We start from the raw sequence: 22,666 nt of genomic DNA on the forward strand, positions 1-22,666 counted from the left end.
CCAGCAGATGCTGCTCAGGGATGGGCTGGCCAAGAAGCGGGTTCTTCCTCCCCATGCCGCGAAGGGGCCAAACTCCCTCCCTGCCTCCTTCCACCTCGGGGCCTGTGTCCCTGACCACAAAGCCAGCAGTGGCCAGCAAGCGGGCCACCAACCTAAGTGGTGAGCCACAAAGACCAGAAGTGCACCCCTGTGGCCTTCAGCTCACAACTCCTTCCGAGCCCCCCGCCCACCCTGCCAGGCACTCACCAGCAGCCAATCAGCCCCCCAAACTCCCATGGCCCCTCAACCCAGCCAGCCCCATCCCTGATCGGCCCCACCAGGGACCCTGACAGGAGGGAAAAAGGAGCCCAATTCCTCCAGGCTAGCATCTGTGACAGAATACCTCTGAAGACCAAATGATATATGTAAATTCGATTTATTTGGCAAAGTAATAACTAAAATTCATGTCATTGAATTTCAGAAATGCAGACTGCCTCACGCTCACATATTATTGATATTAGTTAGTGAATCCAAATTACGAACAGAAGATGACATTGACCGTATAGTTAAGGCAGAAATTCCGGATGTAGACCAGTGTCCTTGACTTTTCCAAATTGTAAAATCAAATATGGTACATGGACTATGTGGAATACAATATCCAAATAGTCTATGTATGGAAAATGTTCAAAGGGATATCCAAAAGAATTTCAAAATGTGACTATTGGAAATATTGATGGATATCCCAAATACAAACGAAGATCTGGTAGCACCATGTCTATTGGAAATAAAGTTGTCAATAACACATGAATTGTCCCTTATGACCCGTATTTGTGCCTTAAGTATAACTGTCATATAAACGTTGAAGTCTGTGCATCAATTAAAAGTGTCAAGTATTTATTTAAATACATCTATAAAGGGCATGATTGTGCAAATATTAAAATTTCTGAAAAAAAATATTATCAATCGTAACGAAGTACAGGACTTCATTGACTCCAGGTATGTGAGTGCTCATGAGGCTTTTTGGAGACTTTTTGCAATGTGAATGCATGATCAATCTCATGCAATCACAAGGTGAGCTATTCATTTGCCAAATGATCAGAATTTATATTTTCATACCGATGATTTTGCTGAAATTAAAGATAGGGCTAAAAGGCATAACTTGACTTTGATGGCTTGGTTCTTATTGACTAGAGAAGATTCCTGCGTGCGTAGTTATTATTATTGGGAGACCCCACAACATTATGTGTTTAATAGTTCTTTTTGGACAAAATGCCAAAAGGATGGGAATAAAGTATTAGGTAGACTGTTCACTGTGAGCTTTAGAAAACCAGAACGATATTAGACTTTTGCTTCTGCATGTAAAGGTGTAATAACTTTTGCTGATCTGCAAACTGTAAGAGGTGTAATTTATGATACATTTCGTGAAGCTGCTAAACATCGAGGATTATTAATCGACAACACTATCTGGAAAGATATGATTGACGATGCAATCATCCTTAATATGCCCAGACAGCTATGGCAACTTTTTGCATATATATGCATGTTTGGATGTCCTTCTGATGCAAACAAATTATGGGATGAGAATAAATCTCATTTTATTGAAGATTTTGGTTTAAAATTACACTGAAGAAAGGTGCCTGTGTGACTGTGAAATGCATGCCCTTAATGAAATTCAAGAGGTATTCACATTGCATGGAATGAAATGTTCACATTTCAAACTTCCGGACTATCCTTTATTAACAAATGCAAATACATGCGATGAATCGTACGAGCAACAGGCAGAGGTATTGATACATTCTCTGAATGATGAATAGTTGGCAGCCTTTCAGACTATAACTTCAGCCATTGAAGTTCAAACTGTACACCTCAAATGCTTTTTCTTGGATGGTCCAGGTGGTAGTGGAAAACATATATTTATAAAGTTTTAATACATTATATTAGAGATCGTGGTGGTACTGTTTTACCCACAGCGTCTACAGGAATTGCTGCAAATTTACTTCTTGGTGGAAGAACGCATTCCCAATATAAATTACCAATTCCATTCAATGAAACTTCAATTTCTAGACTCAATATAAAGAATGAAGTTGCTAAAACCATTAAAAAGGCCCAACTTCTCATTATTGATGAATACACCATGGCATCCAGTCATGCTATAAACGCCATAGATAGATTACTAAGAGAAATTACAAATTTGAATGTTGTATTTGGTGGGAAGGTTCTTCTCAGAGGGAATTTTCGACAATTTCTTAGTGTTGTGCCACATGCTATGTGATCAGCCACAGTACAAATGAGTTTAAAGTACTGTAGTGTTTGGGGATGTTTCAGAAAGGTGTCTCCTAAATATGAGATCAGAGGATTCTGCTTATAGTGGATGGTTAGTAAAATTTGGAGATGGCAAACTTGATAGCAGTTTTCATTTAGGAATGGGTATTATTGAAATCCCCTGTGAAATGATTTGGAGTAGATCTCTTATTGAAGCTACCTTTGGAAATACTATATCTATAGATAATATTAAAAATATATCTAAACATGCAATTCTTTGTCCAAAAAAATGAGCACATTCAAAAATTAAATGAAGACATTTTGGATATACTCAATGGAGATTTTCAAACATATTTGAATGATGATTCCATCGACTCAACAGATAATGCCAAAAAGGAAAATTTTCCCATCGAATTTCTTAATAGTATTACTCCTTCAGGAATGCTGTGTCATAAATTAAAATTGAAAGTGGCTGCACTCATCATCTACTGAGAAATCTTAATAGTAAATAGGGTCTTTGTAATGGTACTAGACTTGTTAACAAAGATTGTGACCTAACATAATTGAAGCTGAATTATTAACAGGATCTGCAGAGGGAGAGGTTGCTCTGATTCCAAGAACTGATTTGTCCCCGTCTGACACTGGCCTCCCATTTAAATTAATTCGAAGACAGTTTTCTGTTATGCCAGCATTTGTGATGACTATTAATAAATCACAAGGAAAAACTTTAGATAGAGTAGGCATATTCTTACCTGAATCCGTTTTCGAATATGGTACTTGTCTTGTGGATAACAGTCATTCTAAGAGGTGTGAGGTCGTGTCTTATTGTAGTTTTGATTTGCATTTCCTAACAGCGACTGAAGTTGATAATCTTTTCAAATATATTTTGGCTATGTGTGTATCTATTTGGAAGAACTGTCTGATCGGTTCTCTGCCCATTTTTTTTTTTTTTATTGATTTGTTTGTTGTTGTTTTTGAGTTGTGTGAGTATGTGTTTTGGATATTAACTCCTTGGAGTTGTTTGAAAAAACCTTCTCCCACTTGGTTGGTTGTCCTTTTGTTTTGTTGATATTTATTTATTTATTTATTTATTTATTTATTTATTTATTTTACTATGCGGAAACTTTTCAGTTTGATATAGTCCTACTCATTTATTTTTGCTTTTACTTCCATTGACTTTGAAGTCAAATTTATAAAATACTCTCTAAGACCAGAGGCATAAGTTGGGTGCCTATGTTTTCTTCTTTGTAATTTATTGTTGAAGTTCTTATATTAGGACTTTGGCCATTTTGAAGTAATTTTTGTGTATGGTGACAAATAGTCTAGTTTCATTCTTTTGCATGTGACTTTCCAATTTTCCCAGGATCATTTATTGAAGAGGTTTTTATTTTTTTATTATGTGTTTTTTTGGCTCCTTTGCAAAAAGTATTTGCTCATGTCCATGTGGATTTATTTCTGTGCTTTCAATTCTGTTCCATTGGTCTTTGTGTCTGTTTTTCTTCTAATACCATGACGTTTTGATTGTCACTTTGTAGTATAATTTGAAGTCAGGGAATGTGTGGTACCTCAAGTTTGTTCTTTTTTTCTCTAGTTATGTGCGGTCTTTTGTGGTTTTATACAAATTTGATGATTTTTTTTTTGTTCTATTTCTTTAAAAAATACCTTGAGCATTTGATGGAGGTTTCATTAAATCTGTATATGGCTTTGGGTATGGACATTATAACTGTGCTGATTCTTCCAGTCCATGAACATGGAATGTCTTTCCACTTCCTTATGTCTTCTTCAATTTCTTGTAATAATGTCTTGTATTTTTCGGTGTATAGGTCCTTTACATTATTCATAGTTACCTAATTCTTTTCATTGCCATTGAAAAAAAATTGAGAATATTGTGCTAAGCAAAATAAATCCAATAGTAAAAAGTCAAGAACCATATAGTTTCACTCATATGTGGGATATAAAACTGAAAGCAACAAATGAACAAATAAACAAACAAAAACTCAGACAGACAACAGTATGTTAGTTACTGGGGGGGGGGGGAGTTAAAGTTTAAAGGGGGTTAAATATATGGTGACAGAAGGAGATTTAACTTTGGGTAATGGGCACACAATACAGATGATATACTGTAGAACTGTATACTTGAAAGATATCTAATTTCATTATTTAATGTCACCCTAATAAACTTAATAAAAATAAATCTAATTCCATTTTGTCTAGCCTCATTTATTTAAGGCAAAGCAAATCCCTATTCTTGTATTGGTATTTTTAATTTATAAGCATTTTTTTTGTCTATAGAGTAGAAGGGAAAAGTGAATAGACATATATAGCTCTTCATGATAGAGCTCTACCATGCTGACTATGTAATTTCATCTCCAACCAAACCCTATAATTTCACATTCTAATAATTCATTGAATTACATAGACCTTTGTAGCAGTGAAATATAAACGCTAAGACAAGAGCTTTTAGAATTAGACTAATAAGGTTAACATTCCAGTTTCCCAATGATGTCTCTGCAGAACATATGTGTACATAACTTTATTTTCATTAATACTTTTCTGCACCTAAACAGTTTGTATAAAACCACAAAAGATCCCACATAACCAGTGATAATGCCAATTTCCCAGGATTTTTTGTGTTTAGTACTATAATGTAATATTTTTCTAATTTATATATTTAGTTCTTCTGAAAACAAAGAATTGTTTTAATTTTCCCTCATTTATAATTAAAAGTAAAAACAGATATTAATATTGTATCATAATTGAGTAATTTATAAAATAACAAATTAAGGACATGTATACATTGTGGATGGAAAAACAGATATATCCTCATATATAGAAGAGATTAAAAAATAAAAACATAATATTCAACTATATTAGCATAAATATAGAAGTATTTAACTTAATATATGAATAGCAATTAAAGTTAATAAAAAGAAAATTTCAAACAGAATATTAATGCAAGAGATATTTGAAAACAAGGTCAAGTCTACCATTAGAAGATGAAGAAAATAAAGGAGTAGGAAGAAGTGGAGAAGTAAGTGGAGGAGGAGTAGGAGGAGGGAAAAGATAAAGACACAAGGTTCAGATGGAATTCAGCTTAATTACACTTGTCAGACTTCATGCCAGATTACTTGGGTTCAAATCCCAGCTTCATCTTTGATTTAACTCCGCAATCTTGGATGAGTTAGTGAACTCCATGATCTCTCAGTCCTTAAGATAGCAACAACAGTAGTATTTATCTCATTGTATTGTTTTAAGCTTAATTATGTTAACATATGTAAAGCACATAACATAGGATCATACTATAATATACTAGTAAAACTTCAAGCATAGCTAGTAAGAATAATGGCTGTGATATTCAAACTAATAGTATCACCTTCAAATTTCTACTCAACTTCTTGCTTCCATCTTTTCAGAAATGGTTTCCATAACTTATGTAAATTAAAGCAACTTAAATAGTTTCTGATATTTTGCATTTCTTGTTTCAACTTTTCAAAACAGAGCACAAAACTCAAAACCTAGCAAGCCATTATCAAGTAACTGTAACTCAGTTTATGTAATTATATTGTTCCAGCCATTTTAGTTAAAATATTTTATTTTGACTGCTAAAAACTAGTCAGGTTTTTGGTATAAAAATTATTTAAAAATATGTATGACTCCACATTTAAGACAACTTAGACTTTAAGAAATACGACTGAAAAATGATAAAGCTAAACTATTAGTAATTTATAATTTAAAAAAGAAGCAATAGAAATTATTATCAATTTAAGACATATCTGAAAATCATTTATTCTTGAAAGTCAAAGAAAAATTCACTTAAGAGTTGTGTTTTAAAGTGCGCACACTCCTTTGCAAAAGCTCAAATTAGTAATCAGAAAACTACCAAATACAAATTTTTGTTACACATACCACAATTAAGTAAATTTTAATGCCTCTTTAATATGTTTCTTGTAAAACATGGTTAGAAATACCAGTATATACAATTATAAGCCTAAGGAACTGTGTATATCTTGCCCAGAAGAGCTAAAGAAAATATTTGCATTTAGGTTAGTTCTCACACTGAGTAAATTCTGAAACTCACAGTAAGTCCTGAATTGATCCAGAACAATATTTTATTAATCACTTATTTGGAAATGCCTCAATCTGGGCATAAGAAGAGAATGCATTTGAGAAGGACACAAATATCAGCCATTATAATAGGTAAATTTCAAATTCATTTGTTCCACAAATTGCACCATATTGCAAGCACTGTTCTTAAAGCAGTATTTAGAGTACTGTTTTTGTGTTGAGATCATATAGAAATGTTAGCATAAGGAAAAGCCACAAGATTAAGATGGAATCTAATCACAGTCTCTTCATTATAGTATGACAATATAAAACATTGGTTCTCAAAGGGTAGCCCCAAGTCAGCTCTAGCGGAATCACACAGAACGTTATTAGAAATATAAAATCTTGGGCCACAACCAGACCCACCAAACCAGAAACTATGGGAGTGGGGCCCAATTGTTTAACAAACCCTCCAGATGATTCTGATTCATAATCAACTATTGGAATGACTGCTATAACACAAAGAAGACAGTGTGTTCAGACCATTAAGAAATAAAATACAGAAAATATAAATATAGACTAAAACTGTATAAGTAAATCTGTATTCAAAAAACTGGCTAGTGTTGAAACATGAAAATTAGAAAAAGACTATAATCTGAACTCCATTCTCCATTTCAAGTTTTGATCATTCGTTTTCCCTTAAAAACAGTTGAATAAATGTTTTTCATTGAATGCTACACTTCCAGTCATTTAAGAACACACACCACATACATACACACACACACAACACACCTGTCTATTGGAAAGTTTATTTGATTTGCATCTATGTCTTAGAATCCATAATACTGTAAAATATATTCACTGACTGTAAAACATACAATTTCAACAATTAAGAAATATTCTTTCATTCAAGGAAATATATCAGCCTTCACTTCTTCATAAAATTCTGATTCAAGTGGACAACCAGGATAGCTCAGGGAAATGTAATTAGATTTATAATCAGTTGACCTTGGAATGTTAAACATATCTGTAACTTTTTCCCTATTCCTTTTTTAACTTAATTATTTATCTTAAATTTAAAAGCATACAAAAACCAAACAAACAAAACAACAACAATAGTGATTTGTCAGCATCAGGTATTTTTAAAATTTATGGTTTTATAATCTTTAAAATTTTTGTTTGAAAGTACAAATACACCCACACACACATACACACACACATTCACATACTTAGTTCCCATGACATTGGCAGATTTTTCTCCCTCTTAGTTCTTCCTTTTTTACTGGAACTTCTATCATTACTGTCTTCATGCAGTAAATTCTCTCTTTCTCTCTCTTCCTAATCCTCACCCCGCGATATTTTTTTCCAGTGAATATATATATTTAGAGAGAGTGGAAAGGAGTAAGAGAGAGGGAGGAGAGACAGAGAGAGAGAGGGAGAGGAAGAGAAACATCAATGAGAGACACACACATTGATTGATTGCCTCCTGAACTTGCCACTACCAAGGTCAGGCTTCGAACCTACAACCCAGATACATGCCCTTGACAGGAATCGAACCTGAGATCCTTTGGTGTGTGGGCCAACATCTAACCACTGAGAAACAGTGACCAGGGCAATGTCTCTGTATTTTTACCAGTTCCAGGTCTCATGTCTACTGCTTCTAACCTGTAACTTAAATATTCAAGGGGAATACCCATACGACTGTCAGCTGATTTCTCAACAGAAACTTTGCAGGCCAGAAGTTTGTGGCAAGAAATATTCAAAGTGATGAATGCCAAGAACCTACAACCAAGATTACTTTATCCAGCGAAGCTATCATTCAGAACTGAAGGTCAGATAAAGAGCTTCACAGATAAGGAAAAGCTAAAGGAGTTCATCACCACCAAACCATTATTATATGAAATGCTGAAAGGTATCCTTTAAGAAGAGGAAGAAGAAGAAAAAGGTAAAAGATACAAATTATGAACAACAAACATGCATCTATCAACAAGTGAATCTAAGAATCAAGTGAATAAATAATCTGGTGATCATAATAAAATCAGGGCCATAGAAAGGGAATGGACTGACTATTTTTGGGAGGGAAAGGGGTGTGGGAGATTCGGGAAGAGACTGGACAAAAATCGTGCACCTATGGATGAGGACAGTTGGTGGGGAGTGAGGGCGGAGGGTGGGGCGGGAACTGGGAGGAGGGGAGTTATGGGGGGAAAAAAGAGGAACAAATGTAATAATCTGAACAATAAAGATTTAATTAAAAAAAAGGGGGGGAAGTATTCATTCAAATTCTTAGTAGCATGTTCCTAACTATGGTACCATTATTTGTTTTATGTTCCTCTATTACTCAAATTTAACAAGTCTAATTTGAAAATGTGAGCATACTTGAAAACTTTGATTCAACAGTTTTATTTTCTGTCAATAATTTAATTATCTCATTCCAAGTCTCTTTTAGGCAGCTCATTTTTCCACCACATTCAGGGGCAAAAAAGTGAAATATTCTAATTATTATTTTACATTTTCTCCCTTCACTATTCTCATCTAAATCTTACTTCAAATAGAGGTCTCTGCCTCTCTTGTAATATCATACAATATACTATGCATAATATGAACAGATTATAGATGTCATTTGTTTCATGATTTAAGACTATACAATGAATCCATGTTATCTATCAATTCTCCACAGGTTTCCCTAGATTAACATTAAATGCCCCATTTAAAGTGAATCTTCTTAACATTTCTCTCAAGAAAATTAGTCCCATTGGCTTGGTATCATGTACATTATTCTCATTTGACTTCAACTTTACCCTACAATTTTTCTTAGCATTTATATACTGTGACATAGAAACTAGTACTTCATCATGCAAGTTGCTAAAAGCATAAAAAGTCACCCCTGTGACCAACTAATTACACTGTATGCTCTTCAATATTTTTACTTCTTCTATCAACACCTTAAACAAGGTACTTAGCAATATTATTAATCACAGTTTTATGTATATGGATATTTATGTACATAATAAATTTATAAAATTTAATTACTATGATCTACTATAATATTCAGTCTTATATAAAATTTAATTACTATGATCTACTATAATATTCAGCCTTTAATAAACAATGTGATTAATTATTTAATAAAATACAAATAAATGTTTTGAATGAAAGGAGAAATAAACTATAGCTCAGTCATTAAAGTCACATGTATGAAGATCAAAATGAAATGTGAAATAAATTAACCCAATAATCAATTACACCAAAAGTATACTTGGGAGTAGTAATGTTTTGATTAGTAATTATTAGCGACTGCTATTTATGAAGGAAATTTGAATATAAACCTATAAAAACTAGCAAACAAACCAGTCTCCACCTTGGCGATCATGTCACTTAACCCTACCGCACTGCTTCGCAGTATCAGCTGCTCCCACACCTCTTTCTATGGCATTTTGCACATTTTTCTATTTCACTGAAGCATTGAGGACACTATTTCTTTTTTAAATCCTGGTAATTACTGTATAATTAATTTACTCAAAGTTTGGTTGGTGAGCAAATGAATATGATAATTCTAAGCATTTTAATATATCAGACTTAAGAACACAGGTACAGGGGAAGTTAAGGCATTTTATTCAATAAAATATCCTACTTTCCAAACATGACAGTCAAAAAATCACACCTATTCTGTGTCTCTATGGCAGAGTATAAAAATAAAACTGTATAAAACTCTAAAATACTTATTATTAGAAACTATAGTTGTTTATGTTTCAAATGGAGTCAAGTTATGTTTACATTGTTTGGTATATTCAGATAATTTAGAAACAGTGTCTCTGGTTTCTTAATTCATTAGATACCAAGGAAAGCAGACATTCAAATAACCTTTTGCTCTTTCCTGTTAAGCAACAAATGACACATATAATTGAGAGGCTAATGTTGTCTAAGGAGATTAAACAATTGCTTAGCTTAGCCTAAAATAATATAAGTTAAGGACGTTATGGTTTTGAAAAAACTTTTTCCACACATTAATTTTTTAAGTTCACAAGATATATTCGTTCTTTTTAAGTTTCTTAAAGCAGTGATTCTAGAGTTCTAATGCTTTTTCCTACAGACACTGCAGCAACTTTTAAGAAAAGTGTGTAAGCCAATACTCAAATTTTGAGACAATTTTCCTCATCATATTTAAATATAGAACATAAAGTTTTAACCAAGAGTCAGCTAAGTTTACCAGAAAGCTCGAGAAATGCTAGGTTCGGCTTACCAACAGCTCCAGCTGTGGGTTTAATAACACAGCAGTGATTTTAAAAATAGGTAATAAAGTTCTTACAGTTTCTAGATTAAAAATAAAGCAGGGTTATTTATTTATTTTAATATATTTTTATTGTTGATAATATTACAGATATCTCCCATTCACCCTCCATCTCTCCACCCCCCTCCGCCCCCAGGCCCTTCTTCACCACCCTGTTGCTCATGTCCATGGGCTATGCATAAAGTACATAAGTTTTTTAGTTTATCTCTTCTCATCCCCCCAAACCTCATATCAAGGGGTGTCAGTCTGTTTAGAACTCACCCATTAGTCTTCAAGGGTCAATTTTTTTTTTTTTCAGAAATTGTGTAATACAAAAATGTATAATCAAGGCCATATTTTAATTAAAAGGAAAGATACTTTTCACTAGATAACCTAAATATTTTATTGATAGAAAAACATTATTTAGACATATAGGCTCAAAATAAAAATATAGGCTAAAACAAGACTTTAAAATAATAAAATATGTAACATAAATTATTAATAATCCCTTGAAGAAAACTTGATTTCATAACCAAAGATCTTATATTATTAGGGAAAATACCCATTTTTAAAACATGTTGCTTAGGTAACCTTCCAAACATTGTTTACTTAAACATCATCCAAAATATGTTGATTACATGCAAAAACTCATTGATTCAAGATTCTGAGATAGCTTGGGAGATTATAAAAGCCATATGCATATAATATAAAATCATTATTACAATGAACATCAGATCAGAATTCAAAAGTGACTGTGTCTTAAAACAATGTTGATATCTAAATGTACATACCTTAGAAAAAAGGAATCTAAATTTCTTAAGATAATATAGAAAAATAACCTATTTTACATGAATACCCTTTCCCACTTATTATTACATGAAATATTTTTAAAGAACTATATCAGTTTCATTGTCTAGAATGTTTTTGCCCTATTATCACTAACTGGTATATAGGGGGATCTTCAAAAGAAATGTTTTGTACTGAAGCTATTTTGCATATACAGATTTTTCACGTGAGGATTAAGTGTAAAGAATATGGTAGAGGGGGAAAGAGAAGTGTGCAATGCTCTTTCTGTTCTTATGCTGCATCCACAAACATCACCTTCCTGTCCATGTTGCAGGACAGCACTGTACTGAGACATCCCCAAAAGATGTATCAACGTTTCTCTCCCATGGCAAAACATGGTACCTGAATGACATTACCCATTAAAATAGGACATTATTAAAAACCTTAGACAATGAGGTACCATCTCACCCCTGTCAGAATGGCTATCATCAACAAATCAACAAGCGCCAAGTGCAGGTGAGGATGCAGAGAAAAGGAACCTTGTGCACTGCTGGTGGGAATGCAGACTGGTGTAGCCACTGTGGGGAACAGTATGGAGTTTCCTCAAAAAACTAAAAATGGAACTTCCATTTGACCCAGTGATCCCATTTCTTGGAATATATCCCAAGAAACTGAAAATACAAATCAGAAAGGATATATGTACTCCTATGTTCATAGCAGCACAATTCACCATAGCTAGAATCTGGAAACAGCCTAAGTGCCTATCAGCTGATGAGTGGATTAAAAAATTGTGTTACATCTATACAATGAAATATTACGCTGTGGTAAAAAGAAAAAAAGAAAGAAAGAAAAAAGAAGGAACTTTTACCATTTGCAACAGTATGGATGGAACTGGAGAGCATTATGCTAAGTGAAATAAGCCAGCTGGAGAAAAATAAATATCACATGACCTCATTCATTTATGGGATATAATGATCAACACAAACTGATGAACAAAAACAGATCCAGAGACAGAGAAGTATCAATTAGACGATCAAACCTCAGAGGGAAGGCAGGGGAGGGTGGGGGGAGGGGGGAGAGATCAACCAAAGGACTTATATGCATATAGGCCTAACCAATGGACACGGACACCAGGGGGGTGAGGGCATGAGTGTGGGGGATGGGGGGTAATGTGGGAATAGGGACACATATGTAACAACTTAATCAATAAAAAATTTAAAAAATCACTCTAGAAAAATATAATCCTTATTTCTAAATATAAATGAAAATTCTAAGAACAAAGAAGCCGAGAAATGAATGCTATCTATGTCAAGTAAAGAATTAACTTCAAAAATTGTGTAAGAAAAAGGAATTTTCTGGACTGGTTTAAACACCAGAATTTTTTTTTCCTTTGGTGGATACATAAATCTCACAAACTTGGAAAGAGCAGTATTAGCAGCAGATATACTGATACAATTAATATGGCTTTAAACTAAGTCTCAAAGTAGAAAAGAAAAATGTGAATCAGTAAAATGGATATTATGAAGGACAATTGGCTTGAAGTAAAAATAAGACAGTGAAAAATATCTACAAATTATGTTTTTTAAATCATAGCTTGGAACAATACTTAGGCCTAGAATATATATTGTACTAAATAAAACTAAAATGAAAATTGTAGACATGTTAAGTTCTTAAAGTGCATTCTTTTCTTTAATCCTTACACAACCCTGGCAGGTGAGTACAAGGCTTGTAACAGATGTTTATGCAAATTGCCATGTACAAGGGACCCTGGCCTGTGGGAATAGTAATGAGTGTATTCTACTCTACTCCCCCATTGCCCAATAGGTACTATTTTTATCTTCAATTTACCAGGTAGGAAACTAGGTGTAGGCATGTTTGGAAATCTGCTCAAGATTATATAGCTTATAAATGCTAAGGCTAGATTAGCTAGAATTGGAGACCAGATGTGTCTGGAATTTATAATTTTAACAAACATAAGAAAGAGGAATTTGTTTACACGTGTGCACACATATATAATTTATTCTAAAATAATAGAGGAAGGGGAAATAATCTAATTAGTTCACCAGGAAGAACACAGTGTCTGGAGAATTTGTGTCACTGCATACATTTATGTGCATACATTTATGATCAGACACATAAAGACCAAAAGTTAGAGGAGATGCTTATTGTAGGGAAGGAAAATCAAAGAGAGAAACTGTCAATGAAAAATAACAGCAATACTAGCAGCAAACATTACAGAAGGTAGTTTATTAATAATGAATACAAGAGATGGATGAGAAGGAAGAGATTTAATTAGTTTAATTCCTCTTTGGAGAAGTCTAATTCTGCTAATATCTGTCTATTTGATGGGGAAACTCCAATGGTAACTACTTTTCTGTTAAAATTGAATCACAGAGAAGGTAATGGGCATACACAATGGAGACACTGGGGAACAAAGGTTCTGAGGGATGTTAAAAGAAGGGATTGATGCAGAGTTGTGTAAAGTATGAATACTTACAACAGGCAGCCCTTCAGCATACAGGGTGCCATGGGCAGTTACCAGATATTCCAATAAATGTAAGTGAGGATGAGAGTGATAAGCTAAAAATGAAATTATGACTCTATCATCTTCTCTATCAAGGAAAATTATCAACAAATTAAAACACTTTTGATATGGATTTGGGATTTACTCAGATTTACTTAGAGGGTGAAGTAAATGAGGACTAACAGAAAGTTTCTGAAGACCCACTGCTCTCTGCTATCAGTGACCTGGGAATACTTAGACAAGGAAGCAGTGTTGATCAAATGACAGATGTATTCTACAGGAAAAGATATAGCTTTTGATTGTCAGACATGTATAATAAAAATATTCAACATAATATGTTGCTTAATTGGAATAAAGTACATATTTAAACTATCTTTTATTATAACTGTGAAACAGACAGGAAAACATTGCTTTGATGACAGTATGCCTGAGTGGATTACTGATGGTTGATCAGTCTTTTTCAAAACAACATTTTTTCTTTCTACTGTCCAAACTCAAAAGGCTATTTTGTTATTTCCTTAATAAAGTAGAAAACCTACCTTATAAATCTATGGATAATGTAAAGTTGTGAGATACAACTAATAGATAAATCTTCAAAAATGTTTTGCTGTGATGAAAGTAACCCTAAATACACTAAACAGAAAACACTGTAAAGACCTACATTTAAATTTCAAAAACATTATTTATACCAACAAAGGATAATTGAATTTAACATTTGAAAAAATATAATATTTTCACATAAGCTATAATCTTCAACTACTGAGGAAATCAATCACACTTGATTGTTTCTTCTAATTTTACTAAAATAATTCTATCCTTCATACATATTACATTAACTTTAAAACATCATATATTTTGTATATATATATATATATATATATCTTGAGTATAAAATGTAAGTTTTCTAGCTTCTTACAAAATAATACAAAGAATTATACAGTATAAGAAAGTGTTAGAACACCTTGCATGTTTATTTCATAACAATTATAACATGTCATTTCTATAACATATCTAGTGATGAAGGATTTGAAGGCTCAAAAGATGTCACTTTAATATATCTGCTATCATAGTAGAATATGCATAAATTAATTTCCAAGATTTGTAAATAATTAGAAACTATTATGTGTAGAGTAATTTTATCTTTTATATAGGGACATATATTTAGAAATTTATGCAAAATAATTAATACTTTATGGCAGCTAACAATAGTAACAATGTCTTCACAAAGAATCGCGAAGAAAAAAAAAGCCAACAGTTAAATTTCTCACCTGCCTAATACCCAGCCGGTATGCCACAATCCGATCCACCGCATCAGGATTCATTTGTGTCCACTGTAGACTATAGGAATAAACACGGTGTCTGTTTTGCCAAACAGGATTGTAGGTATCGTAATAGAATTCTGGAGCATAGGCCTTTCCTGAAAACAGAAGGAATACATTTAAGTGATGACATATTCCAATTAAACATATTTGTTCTTTTTGGCCCTTTTACCACATTCTGCTAGGAGTTCTATATGTAACTCTTGTATCTGAAAAGTCTTATTATTAAAATCTATTCAATTTTCTGGAGAATTTTGAGTATAGATGCCAGAAGATTTCCTGGTTGATTGGATGAGCAGGCTCAGAGAGAAAGAAGAATCAAGGATGATTACAAGTTTTGGCCTAAAACCTGGAAGATTAAAATTTCCATCAACTGAGATAAAAAGCTTTGTGAGGGACACATTTGGGAGGAGGAGAAAATCAGGGAGTTATTATTATTTTTTTAGTCCTCACTTCAAAAGACATCATTTTAGCTGAACCGGTTTGGCTCAGTGGATAGAGTGTCGGCCTGCGGACTCAGGGGTCCCAGGTTCGATTCCAGTCAAGGGCATGTTCCTTGGTTGCGGGCACATCCCCGCTGGGGGACCTGCAGGAGGCAGCTGATCGATCTCTCTCATCGGTGTTTCTGGCTCTCTATCCTTCTCCCTTCTTCTCTGTAAGAAATCAATAAAATATATATTTTTTAAAAAAGACATCATTTTAATATGTCTGCTGTCATAGCAGAATATGCATAAATTAATTCCCAAGATTTGTAAATAATTAGAAAGTTATGTATATAGTAATTTTATCTTTGATATAGGAAAATATATTTAGAAATTCATGCAAAATTAAAGAAGATGTTCATTAATATTTAGGGAGAGGGAAAGGGGGAAAAGAGAGAAGGAGAGCGAGAGAGAATCATAGATTGCTCACCTCCAGTATGCCCCCTGATCAAGAGATCAAACCTGAAATCCAGATATGTGACCAGGAATCAGACCTGCTACCTTCCAATGTATGGAATGATGCTCCAAACAACTGACCCACACCAGCCAGGACAAAAATCAGGGAGTTAATTTTGAAAAGTTTGAATGCTCTAAATGCAGACATGAAGTGGAATATACTAGTCTAGAATTCAGGAAAAACCTGGATTGGCGATATATCTTGCTAACCACAGGCATGTATATAGATTTTAAATTTAAAGCCCTGAGACTCAGCATCATCAGGAGAGTGTGAGAAGATAGGGAAGAAAACTGGCCTGACCACCGGCGCAGTCCAAGGTTAAGAAATGTGGGGGCAGTGAACACCCACAGAGGCCTGGCACGGACAACTGGTGAATAAGAGAAAAGTTTAAAACTGTGGCATCCAAGAAGCCACAAGAAGTATATCAGCACTGAATGACCAACTCTGTAAAAAAAATTAGTGAAAATAAAAAATCTTGTTTATTTTTTCATTGTTTTTAGTCAATAAACTCAAAATCATTCAAACAGAACTCAACAATAACACAGAACTTTGGTCAATAATAAAGTTTTTTGTTTTTGTTTTTTAAATATATTTTATTGATTTTTTTACAGAGAGGAAGGGAGAAGGACAAAGAGCAAGAAACATCGATGAGAGAGAAACATCGATCAGCTGCCTCCTGCACACCCCCTACTGGGGACGTGCCCGCAACCAAGGTACATGCCCTTGACCAGAATCGAACCTGGAACCTTTCAGTCCGCAGGCCGACGCTCTACCCACTGAGCCAAACCGGTTATGGCAATAATAAAGTTTTTATTTAAGAATATGTGAAGTGCATATAGCATATATGATATGTATAAAACATCTGTGTATTGTTACTTTTGTGTGTGTGTCTGTGTGTATTTTTATACTGAATTGTGCACAGACCATTTGTAATTTGTAATTATAGGTCCAAATTACAAACGTTCTGAAACATAGATTTTTCTCACATTCTATTTTTTTTACTAATACTGCATTTATTTAATAAATAAACAATATTTAGTGAGACCCTTTTATTTTATTTATTTATTTTTATATATTTTATTGATTTTTTACAGAGAGGAAGGGAGAGAGACAGAGAGTTAGAAACATCGATGAGAAAGAAACATGGATCAGCTGCCTCCTGCACATCTCCTACTGGAGGAGTGCCTGCAACCCAGGTACATGCCCTTGACCGGAATCGAACCTGGGACCCTTCAGTCCGCAGGCCGACGCTCTATCCACTGAACCAAACCGGTTTCGGCTAGTGAGACCCTTTTAAATGCCAAGTAGTATACTAGGCATCAAGGATACAATAAATGAGGAGATCTGACCTGTCTTCATAGAAATTGCTTACATTTTCTCATACTTTCCAAATAGCTTTGTAATTATTAACTGATGATGAGCTAATAAGTTGTACACTTATCATCCCTCATTCCACATCTGTCCTGTTTTATTTTATTAAAATTAAATATTAAGTGCCCTCTTGGGTTTTTCTTCCTATATTCTTATGTTCAGAAACTTTTCTTGCCTAGTTTTTTATATTTCTTCATTATTTGTCATCTAGGGGTTACAAAAAGGTTGAATCATAAAAATTTATCACAGACAAAGAATGGATTTTGAACACTAAGAATGGAAGTGATGATCTCTGTTATCCTGAAGAGGATTACCAGGAAAAACATAATGTAAAATGAAATAAATTTAATTTTTTACAAGTTTACTAGTAAAATTAAATAAATTGAATTAAATGTATGAATTTTAGCAACAATTTTTAAAAATCTTCTACATCAACATTGTGTGCATTAAAAAATGTTCTATAAATATCTATTCAGTTGAATTGAAAAACAATTATCAACTTCATACAAAGAACCTTGCAAAGAAGGAGATCTCTAGAAAAGAGCCATCACATTCATTTTATCACTCCTTTTATCTTGTATGATATTTTCACTTAATAAATGGGAGGACATATTCATGTTCACAAGATTACGAGCAAAATCCAGATGAAAGAAAAATAATATACTGAATGAAGAAGTGAATACCAAAATATCATTGACAACTTGTATTTGTGACCAAATTTCTCAAAATGTTCTTAAAGAGGTGTATTTAGTACTAGTCTAAATAAAGAGCTAGGGGTTTTTATTAAAAATAACCATTCAATTTGGAGAAATATCCATTCAGGTTTTAAAATAAAAAATCACACATACACATAAATTTATTCTCTGGTTTTTCAGACAGTCATATTAAATGTTTTCATATTCATTTTGTAGGAAGCACAAAGTAGTACTAAGAAAATATCTTTATAATAATCCTAGACTCTTACAACCAGGCATGGTTGAACAGGGAAAGAATTTGTAATATTTCTTTTTCTTTTTATTCCTCCAGGCCTATGTTTTCCTTTTTTTCCTTCCAGCAAGCATGTCAAGGAAATATTATTTCTCTTTTATATTCATCTTATTTTTAACCAACACTGTTCTACTTTAAATGTTTTTAGACTAACTGACCTAGAATTACATTCATTACCTAAACTAGCCAAAAATTTTTAGATATATTATGTATGATTATATAAAGATGATGGATTTTAAAATATTCTTAAAATATACATAGGGAAAATTGTCATTCAAAGTTTTATATAGAATTTGTGCAAAAGTACATTTATTCTATTTTGCAAATAGCTTTCGAAAAGTAATTAAATTAAGGCTTCAAAAATGCTTTTATGGGTAAAGCGCAAAGTAAAAGATAAGAAGCTATTACATGTCACTCTCCTGGTACAAAAATGCAATCTTAATATATAACAAAACTATGTTTTAGGTGCATACATAGGCTTATAAGCAAGTGAGAGAATTATTCCTCAGAGATCAAAGAACAAAAACCTGAAAACCAAGCAATGAAAAAAAGCTTAGGGAAAAAAGAAGTGTTGTTGCTTTGTACCCGTGGGAGCTGAATTTTAGACCCATAAGGGATGAGGTTAATGGGCAAGTCTCAGATGAAAAGTTAGAAATTAGGTTACCACATTCAATCAAGATCAGTAAAAACAGCAGTCTCAGTCATAGGGTATCCTAGAATAAAGCTGCTCTTCACCAGCATAAGAAAATGACAAAAATACTACATTAAGAAAAAAATCATCCTTGGCTAGTAATACCACTGGAGTCCTTCAGTATATCCAAATTATGTTCTTAAAGAACATGCTTTCAACTGAGACTGCAGAGATTTCTTCAACTAAAACCTCAATGATTATGAATTAAAAATACAACATTAATAGCACACAAGAAAATGTGTGACTAAGAAGGACAATTAACAGCAGGATTAGACTACAGATAATGGAACCATGAAATGGAATTTATAAATAAGTATGCACGAAACAATTAAAGAAATACAATTGCCCTGGCAGGCATGACCCAGTGGTTAGAGCAATGGCTCAGGCACTGAAGGGTCATGGGTTCAATTCCCCGCCAAGGGCATGTACCTGGATTGCAGGTTCAATCCCCAGCCCAAGTCAAGGTGTGCACAAGAGGCAACTCATTGATGTGTCTTCCTCAAATTGTTTCTCTCTCATCCCTCTCCCCTCCCTGCGCCCCTCCAATTCCCACTCTCTCTGAAAATCAATGGGAAAATATCCTTAGGTGAAGATTAATCAAAAAAAGAAATACAATATAAAATGTTAAAACAAACAAATAACAACAACAAAAAAGAACACACACACTATGGAACCTTCTATAAAATAATAATATTGTCTATTGAGATCAAAGGTGGGCTTCACAGGGGACACGTCTAACAACATCTTTATTGATCTTAAAGAAGAAGGTGTTGGTTGGCTCATGGAAAAATAAGAGAAGGAAAGTAAGGTATGGACTTAGGTGGAGAAAAATGAATATATGATAGACAATATTTTAGAACAACCACAGGATCTGCCATGGCTGTAACATGTTGTACCCATCTTTCCTACCAAATTGTGCCCTTTTGAAGCATAGAAATGTTCTTATACTACAATGGCTGACACAATGCATGTATTTAAATAAGATAGAAAGTCAGGTCAGTGCTAATTTAAGAAGTGTCTCGTTAGATATAAGACATTTTATATTTACCCTATAGTTGCATTATTCTCAAATTATTTTAGCCAGTGCTCACTTCAGTGGAAGAAAAAAATTTATAGTGAATCTATTGACTTATTTTTCCCAGTGTGAAATAACTCATTGACATCAAATAATTAAGTGAGAAATGAGTCAATATTAAAAATGGTAACTGAAAAAATTAAAAAACACAGTTGCAAAATATCAAGCATAATATAACAATTTAAAACTTTTCAAAGGTGAATTTATTGGTATAAGGAAAGTAGCTACAGAAATTCATGGCAACCTGAAACACTGATGATGTGCTGATTTAAGAAAAAAAAAAACTTCTAAAAATCATATGAATCAGAACTCTCTGTATGCATTTTCAATAGAAACTAACCAACGCTAGTCAGGTGCTTTTGGAGTCAGAATCATATTGTGTTTAGACACATAGACTAAAGCAATGAATTAGTCATTACAACTTAATAGATATAATATACACAAAAATCTATGTAGCTCTCTCATTCCTTCATTGGACTGAAGTGAGAACATGCAATTGTTGGAACCATAATTACCTTTTCTAGAAATTAATGAATCTTGAATAATACTAAAAATGAAAGAAATGGTTCTACATAAATTGGGATTTTCCTGAGTTTTTAATCAGGAATATGATATAAATCCACTTTGTATTTTACAACTGCATCTGGGAGTAAGAGGAGAAAAGATTAGAGAAGTTAAAAAAATAATGGCTGGAAGACAATAAGAAGATACTGTCTTTAAAGTAAAAGGCATGATTTTGGAAATAAAGATTGATAAATTTAAAAAGCATTGCATAAAAACAAGTAATGAGCACTGCTCCTCTGAGTGGACAATGTAGGTAGATTCCTAACTTTCCCATCTGCAGAGACTGGATGGGCACTAGAGCTTTTAAATGAGATGGTAAAGAACTGTATGCATCTCATCCTGGCAAAAGAGTGAAGAATTATATTACCTCTTGCTTCCTATTCTTCTGGAAGCCTCTTGTTTTGATTTAAAGGCATTTAAAAATGTTATGAAAGTGAGCATAAAGAATACTTTGATGACAAAAAGGTTTAATTTTTTGAAGTCAAAGGAAACTTTTTAAAAAGAATCAATGTATGTATGTTTTACCTATCTTTGGTATTTAGTTAGGTGATATTTAAAATTAGTCCTTATCTCATTAAGAGCAATAAAGAAATAATTACTGAATTGTTGAATTCTGCCTATTCTCATTTGAGTGGAAAGGTAGGAAGCTAATATCAAAAAGAAATGAAAAAAAGGGAAAACATGTAAGATATACTTAACAGAAGAAACTATTGCACCTGATAAAGAACAATTTGTCCTAGAGTTAAGATGAATGTCATAGTAGCAATAAAACTGAATGTCGTAAAGAGTTTGTTCAACAGGAATAACTTGTCAATATGTGTGCAGAAAACAAAAGCACAACAACTAAATTATACAGCTGTGAAATCAATGACAACATCTCTCAGTTAATGATTGTTTAGAGTTTACAAAAAAAAGAGCAAGACTTGTAACTATTTAGAGCCCAACTAAATCCTTTAGTTTAAATGCCTCTGTACATGAGATGGAGTAGTGGTTATCTAAATGTTCTTTTCCCATTTAGAGACAGCCAATATGTTTTAAAATTACTAGTAATTGTTGTTACATTATTTTAAAATTGCAGCATAACTGCTTTTATTCATCCCTGATGTGGATCCATTTTATTCTGCTGGAGTCAGGACTGTGAAAACCACACTGAAGCAGACTGCCCAGTGACTCACTTTAGCACTCAAGACCTTCCTTAGAATTCACAGCCCTGGAGAAACCAAGATGGCGGCATAGGTAAACACTGGAGTTTGCTGCCTCTAACAACCACTTCAAAAATACAACTAAAAGCCGGAACGGACATCATCCAGAACCACAGGAAGGCTGGCTGAGTGGAAACTCTACAACTAGAAGGAAAGAGAAAAGCATACCGAGACTCAGAGGAGGCCGAGTGGGGAAGTAAAATACTAAGGTACAGAGGCGCACACAGAGCAGGCTGGTGGCTGAGGGCGCGGTTGTTGTTTTCAATCGGGAGGGAATCTCAGGCTCTGAGCTCCAGTTCTGGGCGAGTCTCTGGGGACCCAGACTAATACGGGAGAAGCGGGACTGTCTGGAATCAGTCAGAACTTGAGGGCAGCTTTTTCTTGGAGGGGCTTGCAGCAATTACCGGGACACTGAGAAGTGGGGCCTCTGAGAGCAGCCATAACTGCTAGCCCCGCCCTGTTGATCCCATGGGACCCGCCCCACCCAAGCCCTGCAGGGAGGCTTTTGCTGGATAGCCTAAGGCAGAGGCTACATTAGCACCTCCCTAGAGATCCAGGAGCCAATGTACCCAGAGGTCAGAGTGGGACCATCCAGTTTGCAGCTCCGTGGAACCATAAAGGACACACTCAGAGGGCAGACTCAGTGAGCACCAAAG

General features: G+C 33.9%; 1 protein-coding gene across 1 annotated transcript in view; it reads right to left on the minus strand.

The window, feature by feature from the left end:
- MDGA2 (MAM domain containing glycosylphosphatidylinositol anchor 2) overlaps positions 1-22,666 on the minus strand; it is a 954,748-nt gene that overhangs the window by 91,831 nt on the left and 840,251 nt on the right. Inside the window, exon 10 of the mRNA XM_036347018.1 lies at positions 15,131-15,279. Coding sequence (XP_036202911.1) covers positions 15,131-15,279 — 149 coding nt within the window. The remainder of the gene's footprint in view (positions 1-15,130; positions 15,280-22,666) is intronic.

The sequence above is a fragment of the Myotis myotis genome, unplaced genomic scaffold (assembly GCF_014108235.1).
Source record: "Myotis myotis isolate mMyoMyo1 unplaced genomic scaffold, mMyoMyo1.p scaffold_m19_p_1, whole genome shotgun sequence".
Classification (NCBI taxonomy): Eukaryota; Metazoa; Chordata; class Mammalia; order Chiroptera; family Vespertilionidae; genus Myotis; species Myotis myotis.